The following is a 14291-nucleotide window of genomic DNA, read 5'->3' on the forward strand; positions in this document are numbered from 1 at the left end:
TGAAGTCACGAGACCACTGGTAACAACTTTAAAAAAGTGTGCCAGGGACTTTGTGGAGGATGCGTTAAAGATAGTCGGAAACATGTTGCTGAAATTGAAAGGCAAATCTTAATTGAAAAGGGTGTGCACCTCTGTATGGGTGTTCGCTATGTGAAGTACGAAAGTTTCACGGGCCGAACTCAAGGCCACCTCTCTCTGAGACAAAAGAGCTCTTATTCTTGCCATGCCGTTGAAACGTGTCCCAAGGTTGGTATTTGTGGCCAGATTGAAAACTCCCTATGTTCATGTGTGGGAGGAAATAGAACATTTCTGCAGCAAATAACCCGTTCACTTACTGTTACGATAAAAGGAATACTTTTAATTAACTCAGAACAATCTTCATTATTGAGCATCAAATAACTACCATTTTCCAACAACTTGAACGTGGGGATGATAGCAGTAACTGGCGTGCCTTGCAACACGCAAGCCATATTTGGTCGGTGTTTGTTGCATGAACCGTGTAACTGTATGTGCCTACACATTAGTGAATGATCTGGCGTCTCAGTGCATTCCTCTCCATTCAGATAAACTTCTTGATCATCTTTGAAACATCTGTATGTGTATGGAAGCGACCAGACCTCATGAAGAAAAGCACTACCTAAAGGTTCATAACGACCTATTGGTATATATTTCATACAATTTGAAAACTTATATAAAGCAAAAGGCAGCGTTATTAAACCGTGGATAAGGCATGTTGCCAAAAAACCCGCAATCCTCTGCTGATGATGTCACTGAGCATGTCATGAATGATGTAATATGTGACATCATCAGCAGTGGATTACGGGTAATGGTATCTCTAGTTTACTCCCTTATAGCTGTGTTTCTTTTAACATAAGTGTCTGTTTCCTTCCCTTATACTTACTGTTTTTGGTTCGCTTCCGGTTCGCGTACCGGCGAGCGAACTAGGAGGCGAACTAAGAGAAATAGAGGTTGGCACAGTTCCAAATATTGTACCAATTTTTTAATAACGGGGAGGTAGTTCTGAAAAGAACTTTTTTTTTTATTTTTCTGAACATTTTTTTACTGTTTTTGAATTTTTCGGAACAGTTTTATATTTTTTTGGGTTTTTCTTGGAGGGGGCAATGAAAACGATTCATTGTAAAGGGCTCAACAGGAGCAACAAAACAAAAAAAAGAAGTATTTATTATTTTGGGCGTTTCGGACAAACTTGCATATGATAGTCAATAGCTCTGTTGATCAGAGTGATGCTTTTTTCTCCGTAGGAAATGAATCCATCGCAAAATGCGCAGATGTGTTTTACATCACCAAATCTCATTTGTATATTTGGCACCATCTCCCTGCCCTCTGGTCCCGTTACTTCCGGTACAACAGATCTTCTGGCCATAATAGGGAGATTATCTAGGTCGTTCCGAAACTGTGCAGCACTGTAGTTGTTAGGATGCCACCTAGTCATATGGCGATGCATTGTGTAGTTTCCGAAACTGTATTTTTTGTCGGTCCCTCTGGACAGTCTATCTTGACATATAAGGCAAGTTACGTATCTTGCATTTACTTTTTTCTGACCTTTGGGAATTTTAAAAAATTGCCAAATGAAGTTTTCTTTCCGGTGAGACGTCTTGGGCTGCTCAGGCAAAAACTGCCTCTCTTCGTGCTCGTCCTCCTGTTCCTCTTCTTCTTCTTCTTGTTGAATTACAACTTGAGCAGGTGGTCCACTCTTCCTTGGATGTGGTGGAGGTGGTGGGGAAGCACCAGCTGAAGCTACTAAAGAAGCCATTGCTCAGTGATCACAAAGGGTCTTTCTCTCACAATGATGAAAGTCAGAGTGAGGAAAGAAGGAGGGATTTTCATCATTTGGGAAAAACAAGAGTTCTCAACCAATCAAAAGTGTTCATTTTAGATTATATGACCTAGTCTTACATCATTAGGAAACCAAAAGTGAAATGAACCAATGAAAAGTGTTATTACCAAGTCACATGACTTGCTGTGTTTACGTTAAGCGCTTTGCAGGGCCTCCCGGTTTGCTTCCAGAAACCTGCGCTTTGCGACTCGCTTCGCGTACCAGTTCGCTAACGTAGCACGTCATATGACGTATCACGCGACAACGTGAAACGTCATGCGGACGGGAGGCGTCACGATGTTGTTTTCTAACGCGGCACTTGCGGTAAAGAAACGTTTACCGGCTCGCGGTCTATTTCGCGGCATCAAGGTCAGCTAACGGGAAGCTTCCCGATTCGCGAAGCGGGAACGAAGAAAAAAAAATATGTAAAAAAATAATTATTCATAAACATATAAAATATATTTTTGGATTTAAAGAAGAATACATTTTACAGCTACAGATATTAGCTGTTAAAAAACCAATGAAATTCACAGAAAAAACCATAGGTTATAGACCATATATAGTTAGGAATTAGCATTTACAAAACCTTGAAAATTCACTGAAAAAACCATAGGTTATAGACCATATATAGTTAGGAATTAGCATTTAGAAAACCTTATTTTACTCACACAAAACCATTGAAATTCCATATATAGTTAGTTGCACTAACTATATATCGCGCACCCGCAATCCACTGCTGATGATGTCACATATTACATCATTCATGACATGGTCAGTGACATCACTGATGACATCACTGATGACATCTCAAATTACATCACTGATGATATCTCATTTGACATCAATGGTCACATCAATGATGATATCATTAATGTGACAATACAATGCATCTCCTCACACTTTAATATAACCTCTGTTACACCCAGTGTTAAATACAGAGTATAATTTTTGAAACCATTGACACACCAATACTAGTTACTACATACATACTACATATATATATATATTTTTTTTAACTCCAAAAATTCGCAGCACTCAGGAATCAACAAAATGACTGATTTATTTAGCAAACTCCCACAATCAGTCTGTCACACCGACGCGTTTCGGGCATGCGCCCTTTCTCACGGTGGGTGGCACTACTTTTGCCTCTATTTTTAAAGGGCTATGCATTACAATGTTGTCCCATGGAATTCTGGGATACGTAGTTTTTAAAAACAAAACTTTACAGTGACACCTTATGTGACAGAGACACATTATTTGTAATGTATAATTCAGACATAGGGTTGCAAATGTACTGCTATTTCAATTCAGTTGCATTTCAAAAATAATTTCCTGAAAATTAATTCAGTATTTCCAAGTATAGTACCTTTTACATTTTCTGACTTGTAATAGTAAAGCAGAAATTTGCACGCATTTAGCCTTGGTCATTTACACTTGATCTTTCCATAATCATCACAATTATTTAATCATAGCATTTAATAGGTGTAGTACCTATATATTTCTAGCCTATGTATGAATGCGTTATCAATTTCAAATAGATTTGCCAACAGTACTTTCTATTTATGTCCAATCATTATTTTCTTTTAAGACACATAGAAAAACCTTTGTGATCTCATATTCGTTCTCAACTTATAAGTGTACAAAAAGTTCTTCATCCAGGTTCATCCCTTTCGGGGTCTTGGTTTTCATACGAATGATGTACCTGGATTCTAACTGACGTAATTTCAGTTTTCGATCGCCCAATCTTTCATTAGCTTCTATGTTGTCCATTCCAAAAAAGCACATCTTTCTCCAATCTCCTCCTTGACAGTTAAGCATCGAAGATGAGACCAAGTATAAAAAGTTAACATCCAATCCAATCAATATCATGCAAAAAGAATTGAAAAATATGTTGGATGAGTGGCATGATCAAACGTTACTGGACAAAGAGGAAACAAAATATCTTTGGAAAGAAAATCCCACTATACCAACAATATACTTCTTACCGAAGGTGCACAAAACTCTGATTGACCCGCCAGGCAGGCCGATAGTATCTTCATGTGAATTCATGTGACTCAATCTATGAAAATGTGTCTCGTTATGTGGATCAGTACTTAGCCCCGATGGTAAGAAATCTACCCTCATATGTCCAAGATACTGGGGACTTTTTGCATATTCTATCAGACATAACTTGGAACCCAGACTTCCTATTAGTGACAATAGATGTTGTGTCATTATATACAGCGATACAACACACAATAGGAATAAATGCCTGTGCCTATTTTCTGAAACAGAGGAATATCTCACAACTAGAACATTCTGCCATGTTACTAACTCTGATCAAGACATGTCTAAATAACAATATTTTCTTTTTTAATCATCAAATCTATCAACAACTATGTGGGTGTGCAATGGGCGTCTCCTTCTCCCCAAATTATGCAAATCTGACTATGGGTTGGTGGGAGAAGGAGATAGCGTGGGGACCAGAAAATCAAGGAGAGTTGGAAAAAATTATGCTTTGGGCGAGGTACATCGACGACCTCTTCCTGATATGGAATGGAACGAAAGCAGAGTTCATGAAATTCTTTACAAATTGAACAAGAATGATGTAGGATTATCCTTTACCTGCAACACGAGTAGAAGTAGGATTGACTACTTGGATATTACAGTGTATATTGAAAATAACCAGATCAATACGACACTTTTTAGGAAAGACACGGCAACAAATAGCATCCTACATGCCGGTAGTTTTCATCCGAAATCTGTAATAAACAATATTCCTTTTGGAGAATTTGTCAGGATGAAGAGAAACTGCTCCAGGGAAGAGGAAGCCAACTCTCAGATTACTAAATGTGCATCAAGATTGGAGGCAAGGGGGTACAGAAAAGAAATCCTGCAGAAAAATATGGAGAAAATCAAGCAGAAAACCAGATGTGAAATCCTAATACAGAAACCTCGAGCCCCCAATACTAATATAATTGAAACACCAAGGCTGATTTTGACCTATAGTAAAGAAGCACACAAAATAAGAGGTTGCATACAAAAATATTGGCCACTACTACATCAGGATGCAGATCTAAAGAAAGTATTAGAAAAAGAACCAAAATTAACTTTCAGGAGAGTACCGTCTTTGAAAGACATGCTTGTAAGAAGCCATTTTGAAAGCGTTAGTGACAAAACGAACAATTGGCTTGAAAAACAACAAAAAGGATTCAATAAATGCGGACGCTGTAAAGCTTGCAAAATCGGCAAAAATGTCAAATCCTTCAGAGATCCGGAAGGACGATTGGTGGAAATAAAGTCAAAAATAACTTGCACTACGCAATATGTTGTATATGCAATTCAATGTGACTGCGGCCATATGTATATAGGGAGCACAATTTGTACTCTAAAGAAAAGGATGCTTGAGCATATAAGAGCAGTGAAAAATAAAGACCTAACATACGCCACAGCAAAGCACATGCTTAACTGTCAAGGAGGAGATTGGAGAAAGATGTGCTTTTTTGGAATGGACAACATAGAAGCTAATGAAAGATTGGGCGATCGAAAACTGAAATTACGTCAGTTAGAATCCAGGTACATCATTCGTATGAAAACCAAGACCCCGAAAGGGATGAACCTGGATGAAGAACTTTTTGTACACTTATAAGTTGAGAACGAATATGAGATCACAAAGGTTTTTCTATGTGTCTTAAAAGAAAATAATGATTGGACATAAATAGAAAGTACTGTTGGCAAATCTATTTGAAATTGATAAAGCATTCATACATAGGCTAGAAATATATAGGTACTACACCTATTAAATGCTATGATTAAATAATTGTGATGATTATGGAAAGATCAAGTGTAAATGACCAAGGCTAAATGCGTGCAAATTTCTGCTTTACTATTACAAGTCAGAAAATGTAAAAGGTACTATACTTGGAAATACTGAATTAATTTTCAGGAAATTATTTTTGAAATGCAACTGAATTGAAATAGCAGTACATTTGCAACCCTATGTTTGAATTATACATTACAAATAATGTGTCTCTGTCACATAAGGTGTCACTGTAAAGTTTTGTTTTTAAAAACTACTTATCCCAGAATTCCATGGGACAACATTGTAATGCATAGCCCTTTAAAAATAGAGGCAAAAGTAGTGCCACCCACCGTGAGAAAGGGCGCATGCCCGAAACGCGTCGGTGTGACAGACTGATTGTGGGAGTTTGCTAAATAAATCAGCCATTTTGTTGATTCCTGAGTGCTGCGAATTTTTTGAGTTAAAAAAGAATTTGGATCTGCGGTTGATCCCTCGCATGCACCCGCTGTGGAGCGCTCCAGGTGTTACCGTCATTGTATACATATATATATATATATGTATATATATATATGTGTGTGTGTGTGTGACGTATCTCTCATTTTAGTTCCCTCTATACTTCACTCTGCTTCATATCCTTATTTCTTATTTTGCAGGTCCTGCCATTAAAATCGAAGTTGATAGAAATGTTACCTTATTCGAGGGAAGCACCATCTCTATACCCATCATGTACACACCCAGAGAACTGAACCCAATCATCACTTGGACAAGGAATTCTAATAGAATAGTCTCCTGGATAGTCGGCGATCCTACGGTGGCCATAGCGCTTGCGTATCAGTCACGCATCACCATCTTCTCGAGTGGCTCCCTCAGCATTTCCAATGCAGTGCTCTCAGACACAGGCAGATACACAGTGCGGGCAGAAGGGGCGAACCAATCTGCAACTGAAATAGACATCGAGGTAGTCATTTTGGGTAAGTTTACTTGCATTACAATGTCTTTCATTCAGAACAGTATTAGTAGGTCTTTAGTGACTGGAGATCAAATGAGAAAACTATAAAGGCTGTCTTATGCTTTAAATTTTCTTCGTTTGTTTATTAAACATTTAAATTTTTCTGCGTTGTGTATTTTAATAATTATTTTTTCAGTGTTATTTAATGATCCATTGGGTGTTTTATTGTGTGTCACTTGGTTACATTTGTTTGTTATCATATTGAAATGTTTATATTTTTTTCTTCTTTTCTCTTTTATCATTTTTTTAAAAAAAATGAAATAACATGACGTAATCATAGTTGGCTTAAATGAATTGATAACATTGTAAGGTTATGACCATGATATTTCTGGATGTTTTATGATTTTAGATTTCAACATATTTTTTTTTTAATACTTGCAATAACCTTATTGGGCCCCCAATTAGTATACTAAAATCTCCGTTGGAAGAGATGGGCGCGGATTTTGTAATTTGATTGTTTTTATTGTATGTACATCTTTTATGGTTTTATGGTTTTTTACAACCGAAGTAAAGATTATTGAATTGAAATGTTTATTCAATATAATATATATCAAAAACATTCATAAACATGTATTTATTGGGATTTTGAAATGGGGGATTTGCACAAATGTTTTCCGCTTCAGTCAATATAGCGGATCGCACAAAGAATGCGACTGTGGATCACATGTACATAGAGATAAGTCACGGATAGTGGTTGCAAAGTATCCCGTTAGGTCATACTGCAAACTCTCCAGATGCAGAGAGACGAAAAATGACCTGTCCAATGATATTAACTAGATAAGTCGCTGAATGCAAACCCTATGATTAGCCATAGACAGTTGGATGGTGTCATGCAAGGATCAGAAGATCCCCATCCCTGCGTTTGTATTCCCAAATGGGATTTTTTTTTTCTGTAAAGTAGACTGGTTGCCTTAAAGGAACTCATCCTGTTTTTGTAAGACAAGGTTTCTCGTTTGGGAAGACACCAGGGCTGGCTCAACATAATTGCCAGAGTTCCAGTTACCACGTGCTTTGAGGAGTCAGTAACTTTTCATTATCTTTTTAAAACATTAATACATACGAGTAGCGGTTTTGGGAGGACACCCCTTTTAGATAGATCCCTTTCCAATTAATACTTGGAAAGGGTAGGTAAACTTATTTTGTGAGTGTGACATGCTTTTGCGACTGACGCATTAGGTTTATTACATAGTACAAATCCAGTTGTAGTGGGAAATGTGGAGTTAATCTTATGCAAGCACTTCGACTTCACAGTCATTTCTAAAATAAGGCCTTTTGTCTCCTGGTTTATTGTTATGCTGCTCTGAGGTCTGGACGCACACTATGTGCTGCTCTAAACTATTCAATTTAGGGGCCTAGCCTCACTGGCCAGTGCTGCCAACAGCTGCTCCATCTTACTGGCTGGAAAATCTGGCCAGTAAAATTGCAGGAGGACTGGACAGAGGCTGCAGGCACAGGACCTTGCCACACCGCAACATGGGGGGAGCCAGGGCAGCTTTAGGGGAGTGTGACCGGTGCGGGCGCACGAGGAGCTGAGGTGGGGGGGCATACTCATAGAGGGCGCTATGTTTAGCAATAACTTATGATCAGGGCCGGACTGGGAACCACAACCGGCCCTGGCAAAGTGCTCTGCCTGCCCCCCCCCCCACTGGGGGAGGGGGGAGGGATTGGAGGTGCCGCCGGGCTCTTTTCCAGGGCCGGTTTTCGTCCGATTTTGGTACAGGGCCCATTTTGCAAAAACGACCCTGTAAATAAAACGGCTCCCACCCGTGCGGCGCACCGGGGTATTGCCCGGTGCCCACTATGGCCAGTCCGGCCCTGCTTATGATTGGAGAGATGAGGAGCACTTTTGCCTGGTATTCGTGAGAAAATCCGAGGAGGAGGACATAGGGTGTGGGGACCACAAAAAATTATTGTTGCACGCGCACCAACAGCGCTAAAACCAACCCTGGGGGGGGGGGGGCATGGACAGAACACCCCAGTCTAGCTGCTGCTTCACCGCCCTCGCTCCACACTGCCCCACACATTTCCATTTCGCACCTGCTTAACGGTAATTAATGGAAGCATTCAACCTCACAGAATAAAGAATTCTGTGTGTAATTTGGCCCTTAAAAAGAGAGTGAGTCCACATTGCATAGGGAATAGCTCGTTATTGCACCATACTGTCAGAGTGTTACCACGTGGCATTGTTGTTTACTTGTGCAAAGATTGCACCCCGCCAGTACTGTGCCTTTTTTAATTGGTGCCTTAGAGTGCAGTGAAAACCAAGTGCATCCTGGGTCATATGAACAAGGTGTAGCCGATAAAGCACCTTCTAACCTGAAATACAGGGTCTTGTCAAAGTCGGATGCCATTTTTGGAAGGTGTGATTGGGTTCAAAAACAGCATGAGGAGGAAGTGTTTGGGAAAGTAATCGCCTCTGGTCTCCCCTCTACATGTGTGTGAAATAACATACTCCCTTGGTAGGTTAACCATCACTTTTGTCTCATCCTCTTCTAGAGAACAACAAGAACGAAAGCCTCACCGGAGGACAGATCGCAGGAGTGGTGGTCGGTACTGCCATTGGAGTCCCAACTGCAATTGGAGGATCGTACTTGGCAGCTAGTAAAATATTAGGTAGGTTGTGTGTTCTATGAAGCGGAGCTCTTTGCACAGTTACAAATGTCTGAGGGAACACAGAACTCTACTGTAGGTAGAAAAATCTGAGAATAATCCATACTTTTTTAATATAACAAAAGTGATGATATAGTTAAATGGGGGTAAGATCTTACTTTATGTTAAAAATAAAACTTCAGAAATTCACTGAAAAATGAAAGGCTAAAGTGACGTTATAGTTAAGTGAGATGACGGTTAAACATATTATTTTAAACTAAAAAACGCTGAAAACCACCATTTATAGTTTACTGTGCTAACTATAATTGGCTCCCCTGCCACGCACTGCTTATCACTCATGCCATCTTCAATGACATCAATGACGACATCACCCATGACGTCTCAAATGACATAAGCAGTGTTTGGCAGGGCCGAGAATTATAGTTAACTCAGTAAACTTTGTGTGGTCCCAGATGTGATTCTTTTGTTCTGCTTGACAGTAACGTTGGTGCATGTAAATATTTTTGTTAGTCAAATCTAACAATAGTTTATAAAAAGGTAGGTTACAAACGCAGTGAGAGGTGAAGGGCAGCTTGCACTGTGAGACACAATGAATAATTCGCCATTAGCAAAGCAGAATCCTGGCCAAGGGAGAATATGATCTAACGTAAATTTTAAATTAAAATGGTACTTTCTAAACTGGAATTTTTTAGGTAAGCTCTCGGTAACTGAATGAACCCAAATAATGAAATAAATATGAATGTGAACATTTTGAGACTCTCCTAGAGAGGATTGCATTTGTTGTGTGCGATACAAATCACGTATATAAATAAAAATGAATAAGAGTGATACTGATAAGCAGTTATCACAAATCTGCCAGCATGTCAGCTCTCAGGGTACTGGGCACACACTGCATGTAAATTATCGCTAATGACATGCAAAGTGGGCGTGCCAAGATGTTAGCGACTGAAAACAGTCGCTAACATCGCTATCTCCTATTACCTACAAAGGCGTAGTTTTGGAAATATTCGTGCTAAGCGCGAATATCTCCAAAAGCTCACATCTGCCCAGAGCAGTTCTTAGCCATGTTATCCAATGGGAGGTGGATAACATGGCTAAGAGCATTGTCACGATAATGTGTGGACATCGCTGTATTTCCAGCGATATTCATGCATTTCGAATGATTTTTATCGTTTCTGAGATAAACCTTGATGATAGCAAGGTATCTCAGCGATAAAAAGCGTCGTAGCGCGGTGATAAAATTATTCCCGCTAATCCTGCTTAGCGATAAATATCGCTATTGCTAGGTAATATGCCCCTATATTATTAAAGATTGGTAAAATGAACGACGATGAGAACTGTTGCTTTTCTTCATTCAGCTCTATGAAGTGGGGATGGTTGCTGGAATTCATTATTCCTACCTGTGATACGAGGTCACAGATGTGGACCTGCTTCTGAATGTATAGACATACACATTTGCATTAAAGCAGGCTTCGTGCAGCAAGGTGCCACAAAATGTTGTTACCACAAGCCTGAGACTGAATTTCCATGCTTGATATTGATAATAATTTCTATTTGTAAAGTGTGAACATATTACCCCCTTAGGGGGTTTCAAGGCGCTGGAGGCGGCGAGGGAGATTAAGTGAGCTATTCCCCAGAGTCACATGATGATGATCTGAGCTGCCGCCGGGGATCAAACCGTGAATCACACACTCTGGTGTTAGCCACTCTGGCCACTGAGCCACAACTCTTTTCCTTGCTTACCCCCACATGCATCAATCTAGGATTTTGCATTTCTTAAATAGCGAAAATTAAGGAATCGCTATTTAGGAAATGCAAAATCCTATGCATCAAGAAATCCTAAAAGTTTTTAGGATTTCTTAATTTTCGGAAATTGCGATTCCTTAATTGCGAATCGCAATTAAGAAATGGCATTACATTGATTCCTATGGGCCTAGAGGCCCATAGGAATCAATGCCGTTTTGCATTTTTTTTTGTTGCACTCGCAATTTGTTGATGCATTGCAAGGGTGCAGAGGGGGGTCCAAAGGACCCCCCCTGCACCCCTGAAATGTATTTTCAAGTGCATGTTTCACACACACATGTCCTAAGGACATGTGTGTCTGTAACATGCAAGTTTAAAAAATGCATTTTTTTGCCTTTTTAAAAATTTTCGCAAATTAACACGAGGGTCAACCTCGTGTTAATTTGCACTTCCAATTTCAAAATTCGCAATTTTTAAAAAAAATGATGCATTGCATTTAAGGAATCGCACAAGTGCGATTCCTTAATTGCATTTGCTTTTTTAAGAAATGCAAAAAATAGCGAATTTTGACACTCTGTTTGATGCATCCCAAAAACGTATTTAGGAAGTGCAAACGGCCGAATTTACCGATTCGCACCGTTTGCACTTCCTAAATAGGTTGATGCATGTGGGGGTTAGTGTGCTGCAGCCATTTCAAAAGGCTCCTGAATATGATTATCTCACTTATGAGTTCTGATTGGATTGGTTGAAAAAAAAAGCCAATCACACTTGCTGAAACAATTCTGATAACTGTCTTTCAACCAATCAGAATAAACTTATGTATTCACACCCTTCTTTTTGGCTACTAGACATGCAATTAAAATGGCCTTATGGAAATTGCTCCTCGCCACATCATTATGTAGTCCATGTTCTGGCACGGAACCATTGTGCCCCTAAGCAGACTTATAAAGGTGGGTTCAGCTGTGTCGGTTTTTAGCAGATAATCTTTCAGAGGTTAAAATATGTTCTATAGCCGAGTAAGCTACATAAAAAAAGTATTTTTCGCAATTAAATTCCCTGTAGATTTAAAATCAATGATATTGCCATTCATTCTCACTCTCCTCAATCAGTCATTTGCTGGTAGCTCTCCTCAGTATTTACAGCACGGAACCCACAATATATGACATCTCTTGTAGTAGGATCATGCATATCACTTCTTGTCCATACCCTACTTTAGGTCAAGTTTCACAAACTCTACTAATTACATTAGGCCTTTGTGAGACTCACTGCCGTCATCAATTCATGTTTTCCATCACTGCAACCATGGTCTACCTTCATGCTCTGTGTTGCTTTCGAAGAGGTACCACTGTTACTGTTCTGTGCAACTAAAGATCTGACTGTCATGTTTCTACACAGGTTCATCCCCTTCGGTGCCACAGTCCACAGGGACACCGCAAGCACAGCCCACGGTGAGTCTGTTGTCATCCAAATGAATGTTGACGCTAACCCAAGTAAAGAAAATTGATTAAAGCAGAGAAAGGGACTCTCCTCACTGTCCATGAAGAACAAGTTACTTACCTTTTTTGACCCCCTTTTCTGGTGGACACATTATATAACCGCAGATTCCTCACCCAAGAGACCCCTTTCCTTTGTGAATCTAGATACAAAACGTTTTTAAGAGTAAACAGTGGTCCACTGGAAATGTAAAATTAATAATATTTTAGCAAACGCATCCTGTTTTCCTTTTTGGAAAATGGTCTGCATTCACAAAAAATAAAGGTTGCTTTATTTGAAAGCAATCACAGGCATGGTGGCCTGCTGACCCCAGCATGCCACCATGCCTGTGACTCTAACCATCAGTTTAGGGCCCAAATTGCAACCTACCTCATGCATATTAATGAGGTAGGTCGAATTGCAACCCACTGCAAATCGGTATTTTGCAAACCAACCTAGTAATACATGAATTGGTTCACAAAATAACAGTGGATTTAATAGAAGGCAGTGTGCAAACTGAGCCCACTTCTACCAAATCCATTTTAATAGATTCCTATTAGGAAATTATAAATCATTATTTGATGGAATTTACGATTTTTTATTAGGAATCTTTGTACATCAAGAAACCAGTTCTTTGCATTTAAACAACAGACCTGAAGAAAGTACTGTGAGGGACTGTACAGTGATCGAAAGGAATCTGAAGGAAGAGAAAGTGCTATATACACCCTTTACACGCAGCTTTCTTATGGCACCGATACAGGGGCTATTAGATTGAAAACAAACTTTGTTAAAGCCAATATACCTGTCTTTATTGTGCTAACACATTCATCCCGAGTCATGCACAAATGGTGGTTGCATATGTTAGCATATTAAAGCCACATCTATGCGTCTGTGTGAGTCTTGCGTCTTTGTGTATGTGTCTCACAGCACTTCCTCAAGGCTGGCCAGCTAGACTACTGAAGGTCTCCCAACCCTCATGAAGTGCAGAACCTTGTGCTACCACAGCCAGTTGCATGTGCCTTTGCAGCAAGGACTTCCTGATGATTATGGAATTGCATTAACTCAGTGCTTTCATAAGGTGGGAGTCTTACTCACTCTTATTGGACATGCAGGAGACTACCGAGGCATTCTGGTCAAGGATACATGCTGCCTCTGGTGGTCCACTCCTCTAGCAGCACACAGTAGACAATTCCTGCTGCATGTGTGCTACGTGCTTGGCAGCTAGGGATTGGGGGGCTGGGCTGAGGTTGCTACCCAGAAGATTGACACAATGGCATGCGTTTGCCTATTCGGCTAGACACTGCACATTTTTCTAAACCAGTCTTTTGTGGAAAGATCCACTTCTGATCAGTGAAAATCATTATGAGCTACTGAAGGCCAAGTAACTAGTGCATTATTACCATACTCCTCCTCACTCACCCAGCTTCATTGACTTTAAACCTAATGTCCTTGGAGCCCGATACTATGGTTTGAACAAAATATTATGACTAGGGTTACTATGATAGGACCGATACGTGCATCAATGTGTGGATGGTCTGTGGTGATGTATGAAAATGTGTGTGAATGAATGGGATATATGTTTAAAGGTGACTGAGAGCCTGTGCCATTTGTACTTGTGGCACAGGACTTACCTTTCACCATATGTGGCAGAGTTACATATACAACACAAACATACAACCATTTTTTTAAAATGGGAGAAAATTCAAGTGTAGAAAAATGTTCTGCAAAAAATGGTTATAATAAGGAACGATTTTCTGCACTTGAAGGAACATTTTTCTGCACTTAAAATTGTTCCCATTTAAATAGATTGCTGTATTTTTCAGTTATAAATATGACAG

At 39.6% G+C, this 14291-nt stretch overlaps 1 protein-coding gene across 1 annotated transcript in view; it reads left to right on the plus strand.

The window, feature by feature from the left end:
- Positions 1-14291, plus strand: part of LOC144769667 (uncharacterized) — a 759350-nt gene that overhangs the window by 359699 nt on the left and 385360 nt on the right. The window contains exons 13-15 of the mRNA XM_078653842.1: positions 6272-6589; positions 9124-9240; positions 12376-12432. Of these exons, the coding sequence (XP_078509968.1) occupies positions 6272-6589; positions 9124-9240; positions 12376-12432 (492 nt within the window). The remainder of the gene's footprint in view (positions 1-6271; positions 6590-9123; positions 9241-12375; positions 12433-14291) is intronic.

This window comes from Lissotriton helveticus, chromosome 7 (assembly GCF_964261635.1).
Source record: "Lissotriton helveticus chromosome 7, aLisHel1.1, whole genome shotgun sequence".
NCBI classification, from domain to species: domain Eukaryota; kingdom Metazoa; phylum Chordata; class Amphibia; order Caudata; family Salamandridae; genus Lissotriton; species Lissotriton helveticus.